Source organism: Homarus americanus, unplaced genomic scaffold (assembly GCF_018991925.1).
Source record: "Homarus americanus isolate GMGI-L3 unplaced genomic scaffold, GMGI_Hamer_2.0 scaffold34701, whole genome shotgun sequence".
Classification (NCBI taxonomy): Eukaryota; Metazoa; Arthropoda; class Malacostraca; order Decapoda; family Nephropidae; genus Homarus; species Homarus americanus.
Genome location: NW_024726820.1, coordinates 239,386 through 257,827, shown reverse-complemented (window position 1 = coordinate 257,827; position 18,442 = coordinate 239,386). Strand labels below are relative to the sequence as shown.

At 46.9% G+C, this 18,442-nt stretch overlaps 2 protein-coding genes and 1 long non-coding RNA gene across 3 annotated transcripts; 1 reads left to right on the top strand and 2 right to left on the bottom strand.

Annotated features, from left to right (window-relative positions):
• Positions 1-43: 43 nt before the first annotated feature.
• Positions 44-2,125, bottom strand: LOC121865706. Its single transcript, XM_042365233.1, has 2 exons — positions 1,049-2,125; positions 44-504 (listed from the first exon to the last, which is right to left on the bottom strand). Exons 1-2 carry the CDS (start codon positions 1,776-1,778, stop codon positions 191-193), a joined length of 1,044 nt encoding a protein of 347 aa, XP_042221167.1. The 5' UTR covers positions 1,779-2,125; the 3' UTR covers positions 44-190.
• Positions 2,126-2,395: 270 nt separating this feature from the next.
• Positions 2,396-5,180, bottom strand: LOC121865707. Its single transcript, XR_006088796.1, has 2 exons — positions 4,040-5,180; positions 2,396-2,644 (listed from the first exon to the last, which is right to left on the bottom strand). It is a non-coding gene; the product is annotated as an uncharacterized LOC121865707 (long non-coding RNA).
• Positions 5,181-6,663: 1,483 nt separating this feature from the next.
• Positions 6,664-16,939, top strand: LOC121865710 (glutenin, high molecular weight subunit PW212-like). The gene is made up of 4 exons (XM_042365236.1): positions 6,664-6,828; positions 15,541-15,950; positions 16,106-16,415; positions 16,532-16,939. The coding sequence occupies exons 1-4, from the start codon at positions 6,664-6,666 to the stop codon at positions 16,937-16,939; spliced, it is 1,293 nt and encodes a 430-aa protein (XP_042221170.1).
• Positions 16,940-18,442: the final 1,503 nt, after the last annotated feature.

The following is an 18,442-nucleotide window of genomic DNA, read 5'->3' as shown; positions in this document are numbered from 1 at the left end:
TTCTCTTCCTTCTCCCTAACATTCACCTTCACATTCTCTTCCTTCTCCCTAACATTCACCTTCACATTCTCCTCTGATCTAAAAGTCTGGTATATTAACTTTAAATCTCCCCGTGGACTTCCCCCTTCCGATGCATTAGCTGATCCTCCATAGCTGAACACACCTCCCTGATCTTCCACAGATACCTTTCTTAAGCCACCATTAGCTGATCCTCCATGGCTGAACACACCTCCTGATCTTCCACAGATACCTTTCTTAAGCCACCATTAGCTGATCCTCCATAGCTGAACACACCTCCCTGATCTTCCACAGATACCTTTCTTAAGCCACCATTAGCTGATCCTCCATAGCTGAACACACCTCCCTGATCTTCCACAGATACCTTTCTTAAGCCACCATTATTTTCTTCTCGATCTTCACACTCAATTGGTAAACACACTCCACAATTTCTCGGGAGGAGTTTGGAACCCACATCCTCTGCCTTCCTTACTAATACTTCATTCACTGAAAAGAAAAAAAGAATCAAATGTACTTCATTCACTTTACCATTATACTAACTTAGTGAAGGAATATTTCAAGAGAGTGAATACAAAAGTATAATGAGTGTAGATCCATGTATGAGTGAGATCTATGTATAATGAGTGAGATCCATGTATGAGTGAGATCTATGTATAATGAGTGAGATCTATGTATGAGAGATCTATGTATAATGAGTGAGATCTATGTATAATAAGTGTAGATTTATATATAATGAGATCTATGTATAATGAGTGAGACCTATGTATAATGAGTGTAGATCCATGTATAATGAGTGAGATCTATGTATAATGAGTGAGATCTATGTATAATGAGTGAGATCTATGTATAATGAGTGAGATCCATGTATAATGAGTGAGATCTATGTATAATGAGTGAGATCTATGTATAATGAGTGAGATCCATGTATAATGAGTGAGATCGATATATGAACAGAATGAGCCACCATGTATGAATAGAATGAGGTATATACATTACAATGAGAATGATGAAGCCACACTACATCACTTACCATTTACTGTCGTATCTTCAACCACTACAGTCTGTGCTGATCTGTCAGAGGTCTTGTTAGTATCGCCTTCCTTATCAGTAGCATTTTCTTGACGAGGTAGAAAGATTTGATGATGATGATGATTCGTGTTGTCCATAGATACGTGACGTTTGGAATCATTATCTTCTTTTTCCTTCTCTCTCTTCTTCTTCTTCTCCTCCTCCTCTGAATTTCTATCTGCACCAGAATTTGTGGTTGTGTTGTCGTCTGCCTTCTTCCCAAGGTTGTGATATTGTTGGCTCTCAGTTATATTGGGTATTCCAGCTTCCATGTTTGGTATTCCAGCTTCCATGTTTGGTATTCCAGCTTCCATGTTTGGTATTCCAGCTTCCATGTTTGGTATTCCAGCTTCCATCATTGGTATTCCAGCTTCCATGTTTGGTATTCCAGCTTCCATGTTTGGTATTCCAGCTTCCATCATTGGTATTCCAGCTTCCATGTTTGGTATTCCAGCTTCCATGTTTGGTATTCCAGCTTCCATGTTTGGTATTCCAGCTTCCATGTTTGGTATTCCAGCTTCCATGTTTGGTATTCCAGCTTCCATGTTTGGTATTCCAGCTTCCATGTTTGGTATTCCAGCTTCCATGTTTGGTATTCCAGCTTCCATGTTTGGTATTCCAGCTTCCATGTTTGGTATTCCAGCTTCCATCATTGGTATTCCAGCTTCCATCATTGGTATTCCAGCTTCCATGTTTGGTATTCCAGCTTCCAGTGAACTACCGAGTGTAAGAGTACCTCCAGTTCCTCCAACATTCTGCTTCTCCCTCTCTTCTCCAACATTTTGCTTCTCCCTCTCTCCTTTAACATTCTGGTTTGATTTAATAGCATAGGACACGTTATCCACACCAATGGCAACTACAGTGTGTAATGGTCGAGTGAGAGGGGTGAGAGGGCTGAGAGGGCTGAAAGGGGTATCCACACGACCATCGTTCCTTCGGGGATGTGTTGTTGGAGGTAGTAGTGGTGATGTTAGAGGTGGTGGTGGTAATGTTGGACGTAGTGGTGATGTTAGAGGTGGTGGTGGTAATGTTGGACGTAGTGGTGATGTTGGAGGTGGTGGTGGTAATGTTGGACGTAGTGGTGATGTTGGAGGTGGTGGTGGTAATGTTGGACGTAGTGGTGATGTTGGAGGTGGTGGTGGTAATGTTGGACGTAGTGGTGATGTTGGAGGTGGTGGTGGTAATGTTGGACGTAGTGGTGATGTTGGAGGTGGTGCTGGTAATGTTGGATGTAGTGGTGGTGGTAATGTTGGAGGTGGTGGTGTTATTGGAGATGGTGGTGGTAATGTTGGACGTAGTGGTGGTGGTAATGTTGGAGGTGGTGGTAATGTTGGAGGTGGTGGTTCAGGCGGTCTAGTATCCCTTTGTAACGATTCTTGTATCACTCTCGGGGTACTGTTCTTTGACCCCATTTAGTTGACACAGGCGAAATGGGGCAGGAGTCCGGGACGGCGATGGTGGTGTAATGGCCCTTTGACCAACCTCTCTCTCTCTCTCTTTCCCTACAGATACAGATACAGGTTCTCTTCAGGCAGGACTCACTCGTGTCATGAGGTACCTGACGGAGATATAGAACTGCCAAAGTACTGTACACAACAAATGAACAAGGTTAGGTTAACGTAGGTGAGGTGAGGTGAGGTGAGGTGAGGTTAGGTTAGGTTAGGTTAGCTTAGGTTAGGTAAGGTAGTGTTATTTAAATACTTAACAGGTGAATTAATATGTGCGTGGGGAACCTTTTAACTGGCCAACTCAACATAATGACACACAACGGAGCAGCGAATCTCTTTATAACGAACGAGTGAACCTTTAGTGAATCAACCTGTTCATTTCGTTCTCATACTGGTGTTCAAGAGTAAGTACAGGTATAATGAATCAGGTATAACGTTAACTCTTTCTTAACTTTATGCGTAAATAATTATTCTAAGATTCACATTATTCATTATTTCAGCTACACGATTTAATTATAAGCACGTCAGAAGCAAAAATATATTACGAGTCGGTAAGTAACTAAGAGGCCGGATGATGATGATGATGATGATGATGATGATGATGATGACGATGATGATGATGATAATAATTCTACTACTAATACCTCTAATAATAATAACTATATATTGCTGTTATCATCTATACACAGTTACTATCAACTTCCATATCTATAAACTCAACTGAAAACAAAGCACTTCACTTTATCTTCAAATAATTTATCAACATTTAATTTTGGTATATTCTGTTAACCATTGTGTAGTTGAATTACGTTATATATTAGTTACTTGATTAAATAATAGCAATAACGTTTAAGCAGCCCTGTTCGTGGTAAGTTCCCAAGACTGCCCATATGGCTCATGTTGCTCCAGTAAGGTTATCCGAACTTCTGCCAACCACCTCTTTAGTATTTACCTCTATTAATTATACATATTTAGTTCACTATATTATTCACGCGTATTTAATTCAGTAGGAAGATTTTTATAATAGATAAATTAACACAGAGGTTTCTCGATCCGCTTTATGCCAGTCTCCCCTAAGAGTCACACGGCATCGTACAAGTTCCAAGAAACATATCGTAAATTCAATAAAAACTATGTATAACTATATTCTAACACACTATATTTAAACCTGAATAATCATAACGTTATTATGAGTCCCAAATAATCTATAAACACACATAAAGGTAAAATTATTATACTAGATCTCCCTTGGACATAATTGTCAACTGAATCATGATGCAACACACTGCAGACCTGAGTTATTTACGTCATATATAACACACTTCGTCAATCACTAAATTATACACTGAAATAACTAACAATTGAAAGTTAAATAACATCTGTGAAGCATTAATTAAAACATGGTAGTGAAAATCTCGTACGGCTGGCAGCGGTGTACCTCATAGCCTACCCACCAATACTTTATTCACACAAACTCTGAAATACACTAACACACATATACTCACTACACAGGTACTTGTTGCTGTAGGTGTTGGCGACGATAAAATCCGAAAAACACTCGAATAAACAGCAGTACACAACACAAATAGTGAGATGCAAGTGTTACAGTGTGGACTAGTGGACGGGACTGGTGTTGACTGAGGCAGAGTGGGAGGAACGGCGGCTCCCAGTTCAGTTCTGTCTAATACGTGTTTGATTTACCTCTAAAATGTACTTACGTTGTCAGCGTTCGTCCACACCTGACCGTGATTAGAAACCGACATGGCCATGACAGGAAACAGTTATGTGACCATGATACTAGACATGGCCATGACAGGAAACAGTTACATGTGACCATGATACTAGACATGGCCATGACAGGAAACAGATGTGGCCATGACATGAAACAGTTACATGTGACCATGATACTAGACATGGCCATTACAGGAAACAGATGTGGCCATGACAGGAAACAGTTATGTGACCATGATACTAGACATGGCCATGACAGGAAACAGACGTGGCCACGACGGGACATATAGATGTGGCCATGGCAAAAACAGACGTGGCCATGACAGGGGGCAGTTTAATGTGGCCATGACAGGGGGCAGTTTAATGTGGCCATGACAGGGGGCAGTTCGGTGCGGCCATGACAGGGAACAGTTTAATGTGGCCATGACAGGGGACAGTTCGGTGCGGCCATGACAGGGAACAGTTTAATGTGGCCATGACAGGGGACAGTTCGGTGCGGCCATGACAGGATGTGAAACCTCAACCTAAGAAAGTAGAGGTGAAAAGTTGTCCGTTATATCGAGGTGTCCGTTAGCTGTGTAACCTCCACCAGCACAGATTATACAGAGTTCATTATATGCAGGTTTTCCTGTCCGTTATAGAGGGTTCACTGTCCGTTATATGGAGGGTCAGTCCGTTATATAAAGGGTTCACTCCGTTATATAAAGGGTTCACTGTCCGTTATATGGAGGATTCAGTCCGTTACATGGAGGGTTCACTGTCCGTTATATGGAGGATTCAGTCCGTTATATGGAGGGTTCACTGTCCGTTACATGGAGGGTTCACTGTCCGTTACATGGAGGATTGACAGGTACTACACTTTGTCATCTGTACTTACGGACACGGGCTGAGGGCGACACAGCTCACCACGGTCACCACTTACCTGTGAAGCAAAACGTTACCTTAATGATACTTTACACAGGTTAACAACAACAACAACAACAACAACAACAACAACAACAATAACAACAATAATAACAACAACAACAACAACAACAATAATAACAAAAACAATAACCAACAAAAACAATAACAACAACAACAACAACAACAACAACAACAACAACAACAACAACAACAATAACAACAATAACAACAACAACAACCTTAACTTAACCAACAACAACAACAACAACACTCCAACAACAACAACAACAACAACAACAACAACAACAACAACAACAATAATAACAAAAACAATAACCAACAAAAACAATAACAACAACAACAACAACAACAACAACAACAACCACAACAACAACAACAACACCAACAACAATAATAACAACAACAACAACAACAACAACAACAATAATAAAATAATAAGAGTAACAATAATAATAGTGATGATAAAGATAATAATAATAGTAATAATAAATAATAATGACAAAATAAGAAACACAACAATAATAATAATGACAAAATAACAATAAAGCTTTTAATACACGTCATTCATAATAACATAACCAATTTATAAAAGCTAAACAATATTATCCTGCTTCCACCTTTATTCCAAACACCTGTGCCGAGGGTCAGGTAAGGTCAGGTGTGTGTTGTTTACCCCCACCACCACTTTCGTTACTCTTCTTTCTTCTCCTCCTTGCCTATCTTCTTCCCCCTTCCTCTCCTCCTTCCCTCTCTCTCTCTCTGTCTTCCTCTTCCTTCTCCTCCTCCACTCTCTCTTCCTCTTCCCTTCTCCCCTCCCCCTCCCTCCCATTCTTCCTTTATGACCTCTGACCTCATGACCTAACCTAACCATACAGGTTTTAGGTCAGAGACTGTTAACCTTTTTCCTACCATTTACCTCTTAGTGTAACCATGGCCACCACCTCTTAGTGTAACCATGGCCACCACCTCTTAGTGTAACCATGGCCACCACCTCTTAGTGTAACCATGGCCACCACCTCACTTGAGTGTAGTGTAACCATGGCCACTACCTTCTTAGTGTAACCATGGCCACCCACCTCTTAGTGTAACCATGGCCACCACTCCCATGGCCATCACCTAGTGTAACCATGGCCACCACCACTTAGTGTAACCATGGCCACCACCTCTTAGTGTAACCATGGCCACTAACCACACTCTTAGTGTAACCATGGCCACCACCTTCTTACCTGTAGTAAACCATGGCCACCACTCTTAGTAAACCACGCCACCACCCTCTTAGTGTAACCATGGCCACTCACTCTTAGTGTAACCATGGCTAACACTTGCATGACGGCCACCACCTCTTAGTAACCATGGCTACCACTCTAAGTGTAAAATGGCCACCACCTCTTAGTGTAACCATGTACCACCTTAGTGTAACCATGGCCACCACCTCTAGTGTAACCATGGCCACCACTCTTCTAGTGTAACCATGGCACCTCTTAGTGTAACCATGGCCTCTTATGTACCACCTCTTAGTGCAACCATACCACCTCTTAGTGTAACCATGGCCACCACCTCTAAGTGTAACCATGGCCATCACCTCTTAGTAAATCCATGGCCACCTCTTAGTGCAACCATGGCCACCACCTCTAGTGTAACCTGCACCACACCTCTAAGGTGTAACCATGGCCATTTTAGTGTAACCATGGCCACCACCTTCTTAGTGTAACCATGGCCACCTACCACACATCTTAGTGTAACCATGGCCACCACCTCTTAGTGTAACCATGGCCACCACCTCTTAGTGTAACCATGGCCACCACCTCTTAGTGTAACCATGGCCACCACTTCGTATATACACCTCACCTCACCCTGCGGCGTATTGTCTATGAGCGAGTCACCAGGTGTGATGTTTACAAAAATCACCTGATAATTGATAACAGGTTGGTGGTGGTGGTGGTGGTGGTGGTGGTAGTGGTGTTGTTGTTATTGCTGGTGTTGTTGGTGGTGGTGTTGTTGTTGTTATTGCTGGTGTTGTTGGTGGGGGATTATCATAGAGAAGGGTTATAATTATCATGCTTGTCTCTATGGTATGGTTAGGTTAGGTTGGGCTGTGTGTGTGTGTGTGTGTGTGTGTGTGTGTGTGTGTGTGTGTGTGGCGACATTGAACAAGTGTAGGTGGTGATTGATGAACATGTGTTAGGAGGAGGAAAAGGAAGGGACAGGGTAGGAAGGAGGAGTAGGTAAGAGAGGGGGAGGATGGAAAGGGTGAGAGGGAGGAAGAGAGAGAGAGAGTAAAAGTAAGACATGAGAAGTAGCGAGATAAACTGAGGGAAGGGAGGGAGGAAAGGTGAAAGGTGGTGAGGGGTCAGAGAGGGGGGTGGGGAGGTGAGGGGGTAGAGGGGGTGGGGGGTAGATGAGGTGGGGGAGGGTAGAGGTGGACTTTCAACGCCTTATCAGTACACACATTCTCCCCCACACCTGTCATACACCTGCACCACCTCACACCTGTAGATGAATCAGCGCCACACACATACATGACTAATACACACACACACACACACACACACACACACGACATTCCAGCATATACACACACTTACACAGAAAATCAGACATACTGTACATACACACATGCAATTAGACACACACATACATGCAGTCATACAAAGATACAGACATAGGTAATTACCCATAACAGCCAGGTGTAATCAGGTAGTGGGCGGGGTCAGCCACCTGCAGGTAAATATTATATCTCTCTCTCTCTCTCTCTCTCCTACACACACACACGCTAGAGTTTATTAACCCCCTCTTCATGTAGGTCGCTGTCGTGTGTGTGCGTGTGCGTGTGCGTGTGTGTGTGTGTGTGTGCGTGTGTGCGTGTGTGTGTGTGTGTGTGTGTGTGTAATAATAATAATAATAATTAACGGTTTATTGAAAAGAACTTGGCAGCCAGAAGGCTGAAAATATACAGTTACATATTTGGGGAATGGGTTTCGAATTACAAATAATATACAAGTAACATAAGTGATATAAATAAGATATATAATAACTAGATGGGGAAAAGCTCAAACTATAGTGCATTTCAACATAGTGACAGTGCAGGGAGTAGTGTTTACTGGAAGTGAATACACTGGTCTATTACAAGTTATTGATAATTTTTACAATGGTTGGGACTGGGCTGTTCTTATAGCGATTGCCCGCACGTATGGGCTGGATGCGGTTGTGGTGTCGAACAGCAATTTCCCGGGTTAGGGATCTCAGGTGGTAGTAGGGAGCGGTGTTTGAGGGGATGGTGTAGAAGCCTACCACAAATTTGCAGATGAGGTCGTGGTGATGGTCAGTGAGAAATGAAAGGGTCAGTGTGTTGAGCGCTTCTGATATGTGAGTAGAAGGGGAGAGAGGAATAATCTTGCATGCCCTCTTGCACTTTTTTTCTAGGTGTTACGTTGTGCAGCATTTAGGAGGAAGACCAGGTGGGGAGTGCATAGGTGAGCTTGGGAAGTATGAATGTTGTGTAACACTGAGGAGCTCTGGTGCGAACCTGAGGGATTTGAGTCAGGCGGAGGAGGTGGAGACGGAAACTGGTGATTTGACAACTTCTACTGACGTGTGTGTGTGTGTGTGTGTGTGTGTGTGTGTGTGTGTCTTATTTAATTTGTGTTATTAAAAAGATTACTTCACTCTTATCTTTTGTTTACATTTCTATTGTTTTTGTTATTGTGTTTGTTCCTCTCACCTCACAGTGTTTGTTTTGTCTCTTAGGTACTGTGTTTGTTGCACTGTTCTTGTTTACTTTATACTGTTCTTGTTTACTTTATGGACTGTGTTTGTTTGTTTGTTTGTTTGTTATTATATTTTGTCACCTCTCTTACTCAGTGTTCCCTCCAGTTATCACAATCGTCTATTTACAGTTTTATCGTGTTTTACCATCCACCTGTTTTGTGGGCAAGGAAGAGGAGGAATGAGAGGATGTAAGGGGGAAGAGGAGGAGGAGGGGGGGGAAGAGGAGGAGGAGGAGGGAGGAGGAGGGGAAGAGGGGAGGAGGAGGGGAAGAGGAGGAGGAGGAGGAGAGGGGGGGAAGAGGAGGAGGAGGTGGGGGGAAAAGGAGGAGGAGGGGGAAGAGGAGGTGGAGGGGGGGGAAGAGGAGGTGGAGGAGGAAGAGGAGGTGGAGGGGGGAAGAGGAGGAGGAGGGGGGGTGGAGGGGGAAGAGGGAGGAGGAGGAGGGGAGGAGGAGGGTGGAAGGGAAGAGGAGAGGAGGGAGGGAGGGAGGGAGGAAGGAGGAGAGGAAAAAATAAGACGATGGTGGAGGGAAGATGAGAAGGAGAGAAAGAAAAAGGAAAATTAGAGAGGAAAGAGGAGGAGGAGGAAAGAGGAAGAGGAGAAAGAAATTAGGAGACGTGGTTGAAAATTAAGAATAAAAAAAGCTACAAATTGAGAGGATTGTTGTGTGTAAGAGAGAGAGAGAGAGAGAGAGAGAGAGAGAGAGAGAGAGAGAGTAGTGCCAATCAAGGCTCTTTCTGTAGGTAATAGAATGCACTCTCTACCCCCCCACACACACACGGTTTCCATTCCTTTTCTCTCTAATAATAATGACGCTACCCCCCACTCTCCCACACACGACGTTACTTCCCCACTTCCTCAATAATGATACTACCCCCACTCTCCCCACACGCGTAGTTTAACAAATTTCTTGACAAGGCTTAGAGTACAGAGCCATGTGGGTGATATCACTGTTCACTGCCACAGAGGACAGGGGTTCATATACAGTATAAGTCATGTTCTATTTGAAGACTAATCAGTGTGGACCAGCAGCAAATTGTGGATAAACGTTAAGTATGTCCTCAAACACTCCTGATTCAATGTAGTAATTACATAGTTCATGATACAATAAGCCAGGTGGACCAGCTGGCCCAGGTGGTGGCAGCACCATCCTGAAGTAGTCACAGGTGGTTGATGATGAGAATGCCAACACACCACCTGGCTCTGATACCTTCCTTTCACTCCCTTCCTCCCTCCTTTATGGATGTGGTAGGGGTGGTGGGATGTGGTAGGTGGTGGTGGGATGTGGTAGGTGGTGGTAGGTGGTGGTAGGGATGGTAGGTGGTGGTAGGGATGTGGTAGGTGGTGGTAAGGATGTGGTAGAGATAGTGATGGTAGTTGGTGGTGGTGAAAGGCAAGTTTGCCACTGTAAAACACGGGTCCAGTGTGTCCAGTGTTGACCAGTGGCCAACCTACGACACACACATTTCTTTCTTAAAACAATGGATTTCAACCCTTTTCTATACTTCCTCTCTCTCCTTTCTTCCCCCCTCCTCTCTCCCTTTTCCTCCCCCTTCTTCCCCTCTCCTTCTCTCTCCCTTTTCCTCCCTCACTATACCTCCACCACGGTCGTACTCTCAGGTTAAGATGGAGTAAAATGTAGGCGGTTGGCTGTTGGCATCCCACCAGTGCCACAAGCTATACATAGTACCACTATAGAGAACTGCTCCTCCTCTCTCACCCCGGCAACACACACACACACACACAGATCTGCGGCTTAACTAACTCAGCTAGGGTAGTTATTTTTGTATTAGTAAAATTGGGTTGTTACCACTACTCCTATTACTACTACTACTACTTTTATTTATTTTTTTTAAATGGCCTCCAGCCTCCCCCAATAGCCACACCTTCGCCACCATTTTATTACCTTAAAATTAAATATCCTAATACATAACAAGCTATCCTATCTATGTTGAGTTAGTTGAGCCGCAGATCTATGCGGCATTCAGTGACTGTAGCCTCATAGTCAATATCTGCAGCAGTTGTCGGGATTGAGGCAAAAGCTCTCGTTCTCCTGAGGCAGAGCAAAGCCGACCGAAGGAGAGAGAAAGACAGTCGACATCTCATCCAGGCTGTAACGTAACTTCTGGGCTGCTGCTTCTGTTCGGAGATCACCTCCGCGAGTCTGGCGTAGAAACATCTTGCACTTGGTCCCATCCCACCAGAGGTTGTGAACACTAGAGGAGTGAAGCTGCCTTGATCAACGTTCTGAATTCTCTCCCCATATGCCCTTATCTTGTCGTTCTCGTTCCTCCTGTGTGCAGCATTGAGAGCTAGGTTACGGTGACATGCGGCCATGGGATCAAAAATCCTGATGTCGAAGAAGGCTCGCTGTCCCCGCGTCCAGAATCCTCGAGCACTACGTCCACACGGGCTTCGTTGGATGTGTTTGAAGTCCTATGTTGGAAGATCTCACCATCCAATGGAAGGAGGGTCGGTTCTACCATCACATCCCGGCAATTTCCTTAAACATATTTACTGTGAGGTCCCTTAGTCATGCCTCATGCATATGAAGCCCCCTTTCTTGCACTGCTACTACTACGACTCCTATTACTACTACTACTCCTATTGCTACTACTACTACCACTACTACTACTACAACTACTACAAATAATAATATTAACAGTGGGAAAGTTTCTGCTATACAATGGTACCAATTTTCCCCAATTTAACCACTTACCTCCCCAACCACCACCACCTCCTCTCCCCAACCACCATCACCTCCTCTCCCCAACCACCACCACCACCTCTCCCCAACCACCAGCCCCTCTCCCCAACCACCACCACCTCCTCTCCCCAACCACCACCACCTCTCTCCCCAGCCACCACCACCTCCCCTCTTTAGCCACCACCTCTCTCCCAGCCCCTCCTCTCCCCAACCACCACCACCACCTCTCCCCAACCACCACCACCACCTCTCCCCTAATGTACAGTGCCAGCAAGCTCCTCTGGATAGGTCAATCCCATTCCTCCCGGCCTCGGTGGTAGTGCAAGGAGTGATCTTTCTGCTGGGGTTATGAGAAGGTGTTTCACTAATTTTTGAATAAAATTGACACTAATAGCTTCTTACAGAGGGTGGAGGAGGGGTCCGATATCAGGGATAGTGCGCATCAGGTAGTTCCAGCGATGGTTGATGCCACGGGTGAATGTTGCAAAAGCCGCATGTGACTGTGTTAGCAATCTCAGACAGAGCTTGGATTTCCCTAACCCACTCATTCACCTTTCCCGTTACGTTCTCGGTCTTGAAGTCCGTCGTGCCGATTACCGCCCTTAGGTGTCTTTGGCCATCCTTTGTTATTTTGACCTCACTTCCGCCAAACACCTCCATTGGCCGTTCATAATGTTCTGGCTTCACAATGAGGAAGGACTTGCTGGCATTTGGATGGTATACTATTTGTGATGTTACCAGGTCCCACCACTTTTTGATGTCCTCCACTTTTCCTGCTCCTGTAAGGTCGTCAGAATTAGCCACTTGCTGCTGCTGCCACTACTACAACGATCACCACTACTATAATAACTATTAATACCACCACCACCACCAGTACAACAATCACCATTCATACTAACATCAATACAGCACAATCACCTACAACACACACACACACACACACACACACACACACACACACACACACACACACACACACTGCACCAACTAGAGTTAGTATATTTCAGCCCACAACAATAACAGATGAAAACAGTCACAATTATAATACAGCTCACTTTGACTAGTTCTTACAGTAGCAGGTGAGTGTGTGTGTCTCATCACCCCCCTTCCCTTAAGCTCCTGTTGCTGGGAGACCAAAATCGTGGTAGCCCCACACACGAGCCACTAAAGCAAGCATCAGCACCACACGCTTCCCTGTTGGCCACGCTGTAAATGCTTCTGTGCTTCGTCTTGCTCAGGTTGCGAGGATGCCCAATAAACTAGCCTCCTCGTTGGGTGTACAATATAAATCTCTATGGTTTGAGAGTACTCACAAGAGCCTGAAAACGTGTGAGTTAAGTCAGCAAGTTACATATGATTGCCAGGACGAAGGGGGGCAAATAACAGGTCCCTAATCCTGTCAGGTGCCAGACTAGGGGATGGCTGTTAAAGGTCAGGGGTCATCCCATTAACACCCATCAAATTTACCAGTTAATTATGACAATTGGCCAAATTCACATTTATTTGGGTTAGTTGGATAAAAATTATGATAATTTTGTTTTATTTGTTTTGTATCATTTTGTTTGAGGAGGCGGCGACGGTGGTGAGCGAGGAGGACTTGGCCCAGGTGGTTGGCTTAAAGACGAGCGGTATTGTGTACGAGGACTCTGTACACCAACAGTGCCTCCTGCCGCCACTTATGTGCTTACTGTGTGCATTACTGGTGGTACTATACAGCCTCGTTGCTATACCAGTAATAATACGATGGTTCCTCACGCCCGCCACCGCCGCCGCCACCGCCACCACCACCACCACCACCACCTCCTCCTCCTCCTCGGGGCCACTCCGTTACAACCCGCCTCCACGGATACTCCCGCCCAACCGCCCAACCTCCGCCAAGGGCCTCCCTCTCTTCTACTCACCCTCCAGCGAGAGCCTCCCTTCCTCCCACTCATCCTCCAGAGACACCCTTCCTCCCTCCCACTCATCCTCTAGAGAGATCCTTCCTCCCTCCCACTCATCCCCTAGAGAGATCCTTCCTCCCTCCCACTCATCCCCTAGAGAGATCCTTCCTCCCTTCCACTCATCCTCTAGAGAGATCCTTCCTCCCTCCCTCATCCTCCAGAGAACACCCTTACCCTCCCACTCATCCTCTAGAGACACCCTTCCTCCCTCCTCATCCCTAGAGGATCCTTCCTCCTTCCTCATACTCTAGAGAGCCCTTCCTCCCTTCCACCATCCTCTAGAGACACCCTCCCTCCTCCCTCTCATCCCTAGAGAGATCCTTCCTCCCTTCCACTCATCCTCTAGAGATCCTTCCTCCCTTCACTCATCCTCTAGAGAGATCCTTCCTCCTTCCACTTATCCTATGAGATCCTTCTCCTTCCACTCATCCTCTAGAGATCCTTCCTCCCTTCCACTCATCCTCTAGAGAAAACTTCCTCCCTTCCACTCATCCTCTAGAGAATCCTTCCTCCCTCCCACTCATCTATAGAGATCCTTCCTCCTTCCACTCATCCTCTAGAGATCCTTCCTCCTCCCTCATCCTCAGAGATCCTTCCTCCCTTCCCTCATTATTTAGAAGAAACTTCTCCCTTCCACTCATCCTCTAGAAGATCCTTCCTCCTCCCACTCATCCTCTAGGAACACCCCTTCTCCTCACTCATCCCCTGAGAGATCCTTCCTCCCTCCCCTCATCCTCTAGAGACACCCTTCCTCCCTCCCTCATCCTCTAGAGATCCTTCCTCCATCCCCTCATCCTCTAGAGACACCTTCCTCCTCCCACTCATCCTCTATAGAATCCTTCTCCCTCCCACTCATCCTCTAGAGATCCTTCCTCCTTCCACTCATCCTCTAGAGAATCCTTCCTCCCTCCCTCCCTACTCTAGAGACACCCTTCCTCCCTCCCACTCATCCTCTAGAGATCCTTCCTCCTCCCTCCCTACCCTCTAGAGATCCTTCCTCCTCCTCATCCTCTAGAGATCCTTCCTCCTCCTCTCCCTCTAGAGAGATCCTTCCTCCCTTCCACTCATCCTCTAGAGATCCTTCCTCCTCCCACTCATCCTCTAGAGATCCTTCCTCCCTCCACTCCTACTCCTAAAGATCCTTCCTCCCTTCCACTCATCCTCTAGAGATCCTTCCTCCTTCCACTCATCCTCTAGAGATCCTTTCTCCCTCCCACTCATCCCTAGAGATCCTTCCTCCCTCCCTCATCCTCTAGGAATCCTCCCTTCCTCCCACTCATCCTCCAGAGACACCCTTCCTCCCTCCCACTCATCCTCTAGAGAGATCCTTCCTCCCTCCCACTCATCCCCTAGAGAGATCCTTCCTCCCTCCCACTCATCCCCTAGAGAGATCCTTCCTCCCTTCCACTCATCCTCTAGAGAGATCCTTCCTCCCTCCCACTCATCCTCTGAGGGTCCTTCCTCCCTTTACTCATCCTCCTAGAGATCCCTTCCTCCTTCACTCATCCTCCTAGAGATCCTTCCTCCTCCCTCATCCTCTAGAGATCCTTCCTCCTTCCTCATCCTCCTGAAGATCCTTCCTCCACCTTCCTCATCCTCTGAGAGATCACCTCCACTTCCCACTCCCTACTCTAGAGATCCTTCCTCCTCCACTCTCCTCCTAGAGATCTTCCTCCCCACTCATACTCTAGAGGAGCCCTTCTCCTTCCACTCATCCTCAAGAGAGATCCTTCCTCCCTTCCACTCATCCCCTAGAGAGATCCTTCCTTCCTCCCACTCATCCTCTAGAGAGATCCTTCCTCCCTTCCACTCATCCTCTAGAGAGATCCTTCCTCCCTTCCACTCATCATCTAGAGAGACCCAGCAGGTGGCCCCAAAGTCAGGCCAGCAGGTCCCTAGGTCGGGCCAGCAGGTCCCTGTGTCGCGCCAACAGGTGGCCCCTAAGTCAGGCCAGCAGGTCCCTGAGTCGGGCCAGCAGGTCACTGGGTCGAGCCAGCAACAGGTCCCTAAGTCAGGTCAGCAGCAGGTCCCCCGGCTCAGGCCAGAAAGGTCACTGGGTCGGGCCAGCAACAGAGTCCCTAAGTCAGGTCAGCAGCAGGTCCTAGTGGGCAGACCATCAGTCGGAGCCAACAGCAGGTCCACTCGGTCGGGCCAGCAGCAGCAGGTCCCTGGTTCGGGCCGCCAGCAGGTCCCTGGGTCGGAGCCCCAGCAGCAGGTCCTAAGTCAGGCCAGCAGGAGGAGCCCTGGGTCAGACCAACAACAGGTCCCTGGGTCAGGCCAGCAACAGGTCCCTAAGTCAGACCAGCAACAGGTCCTTAGTCAGACCCAGCAACTGGGTCCTAGGTCAGAGGGAAAAGCAGCAGGTCCCCCAGGTCAGCGGGCCAGCAGGGTGTGGCCCTAAGTCCAGGCTTGGGGTCCATTCCGGAGCCAGCAGGTGGAGCCCTAAGTCCAGGCCAACCAGGTCCCTGGGTCGCGGGAGCAGCAGGTCCCTTGGTCAGGCCAGCGCTTAGCTCCCTTCAGGCCAGCAACAGATCCCTGAGTCAGGCCAGCAGGTTCCTGGGTCCGGGTCAGCAGCAGGTCCTGGGTCGGGCCAGCAGCAGCTCCTGGGTCAGGACAGCAGATCCTGAGTCGGGCCAGCAGCAGGTTCCTGGTCAGGTCAGCAGCAGAATCCCTGGAATGGACAGCAGCAGTTTCCTGGGTCGGGCCAGCAGCAGTTTCCTGGGTCGGGCCAGCAGCAGGTTCCTGGGTCCCGGACCAGCAGCAGGTTCCTGGGTCGGACCAGCAGCAGGTTCTGGGTTCAGAACCGCTGTAGGTCCTTAGTCCGGGCCAGCAACGGGTCCCTGCGGTCCAGGCCAGCAGCAGGTTCTGGGTGGGCAGCAGGTCCTTAAGTCAGACCCAGCAACAGGTCCTTAAATTCGGGCCAGCAGCAGGTTCCTGGGTCGGACCAGCAACAGGTCCTTAAGTCGGGCCAGCAACAGGTCCTTAAGTCGGGCCTGCAGCAGGTTCCTGGGTCGGGCCAGCAGCAGGTTCCTGGGTCGGACCAGCAACAGGTCCTTAAGTCGGGCCAGCAACAGGTCCTTAAGTCGGGCCTGCAGCAGGTTCCTGGGTCGGGCCAGCAGCAGATCCCTGAGTCGGGCCAGCAGCAGATCCCTGAGTCGGACCAGCAGCAGGTTCCTGGGTCGGGCCTGCACCAGGTTCCTGGGTCGGGCCAGCAGCAGGTTCCTGGGTCGGGCCAGCAGGTGGTGGATGACGACGACTTTGAAACGATAGACATTAATATCACAACTAAATGTGAGATAGTCATCGACAACCCGGATACTGGAGACCACTGACCTCACCTTCCTTATTTTTCTCAATATAATATAACTAGACAACACTGTTCCTCATGTTTTCTGCCTCCAAACTGTTTCATGGAGCTCAAAGTCTGGACAAACAATTGATCGTTTTTTACCTGCACCCCCCCCAGAGAGAATGGCACCATTAACACCTGAGAGCCATAAATAAGAGAGCCAGCAATGTCGTCAACGCGCGCCTTGACGTCACTACTGCCGACTCTGGCACCTCCCCTCCCCCACTTATTTGACGGCAGATAACTACGTGATAACTGCTCGGCACACACACAAGTTTATTCTCAAGCAATTTTCTCTGTAGGTGACATCAGGAGCCACGACTCTCACCTGGAGGGGTACACGGGGAGAGGAGGGAGTGGGGGGAAGAAAGGAGGGGGAATGGGGTAAGGAAGAGGTGATGGATGAGGTAAGGAGGAAGCAGAGGACGACGGGAAGGAAGGGGTGAAGAAGGAAAAAGGGTGAGGTAAAGAGGAGGAGGATGAAGGAAGGAGGAGGTGAAAGAGAAGGATGAAGTAAGAACAGGTGAAGGCAGATTAGGAAAGGAGGCAAACTACGTCAGGGATAATCTGAAGTGTGAAATAAATAAGGAAATAAAAACTTAACCGAATACAGAACCAATATGGATAGAATTAATCGATGGTGGGGAAAATTAATGACAGGAGTAATATATATGTCATGGTTTTGGGTTTTCGTAGTGGTAGTCAGAGTGGATTATATTATATAAAGATAATAATATGTCGTATTTCTTACCGTAGCGTTCGATACCTTCACACTGGTACTTACAGGAGATTATGGCGTATCTACGTAGAAGTTCACTCCACCACTCGACATTCCATGATTTATACTTGATAAATGATGATTTAATGAATTCCATTAATTTCCAACATCCATCTAAGTTATTGGTTATACTTTGTCATAACCAATCAGTCATTACCTTGAGTAATAATAAGATAGGATCACAGGTACGGGCAGATAATTGCACTTACATTTATTTGTCAAGCTTCCATACAATGATTTACAATTTGCATGGATATATGATTCACTCACGTTCACGCTGTAATAAATTTAATCTTCTAAAAGAGAATTTTCAACTTGGGGACACATGTGGTTACTCTACTATGGGTGTGACTTAACAGAGCCTTAATTCTTCAAGTGATACATTTACTGCCAGCCTGGATTGCTCTTGTTGCAAACCAGGCTTCATCACAAGAACTTCTTTCACGGGGAATAACAACAAAAAGTACTCTTGGGTTACCACACATCGTCTCGCGTCACTGACAGTCACTGGACGGGTGTCGTGCAGGAGAACTGGTAAGCGTGACTTGAATTAGCCACTTAGGTGCAATAGACCAGCCTGGATTGCTTTTGTCGCAACCAGGCTTCCACACGTGATATTTCCACGGGGAACAAACCTAGGTTAACACACTTAGTCTCGTGTCGATCACGGTCACTGTAGACGGGTGTCGTGCAGGAGAACTCTAAGCG

Excerpts from the sequence above, each read along its gene's own strand:
- LOC121865706 (XM_042365233.1), bottom strand. The coding sequence starts at position 1,778 with ATGGAAGCTGGAATACCAATGATGGAAGCTGGAATACCAATGATGGAA. Across the intron at positions 505-1,048 it reads TGAAGATACGACAGTAAATG|TGAATGAAGTATTAGTAAGG; the intron begins GTAAGTGATGTA and ends TTTTCTTTTCAG.
- LOC121865710 (XM_042365236.1), top strand. The coding sequence starts at position 6,664 with ATGGCACCTCTTAGTGTAACCATGGCCTCTTATGTACCACCTCTTAGT. Across the intron at positions 15,951-16,105 it reads ACCCAGCAACTGGGTCCTAG|GCCAGCGCTTAGCTCCCTTC; the intron begins GTCAGAGGGAAA and ends TCCCTTGGTCAG. Across the intron at positions 16,416-16,531 it reads GTTCTGGGTTCAGAACCGCT|CAGCAGGTTCCTGGGTCGGA; the intron begins GTAGGTCCTTAG and ends AATTCGGGCCAG.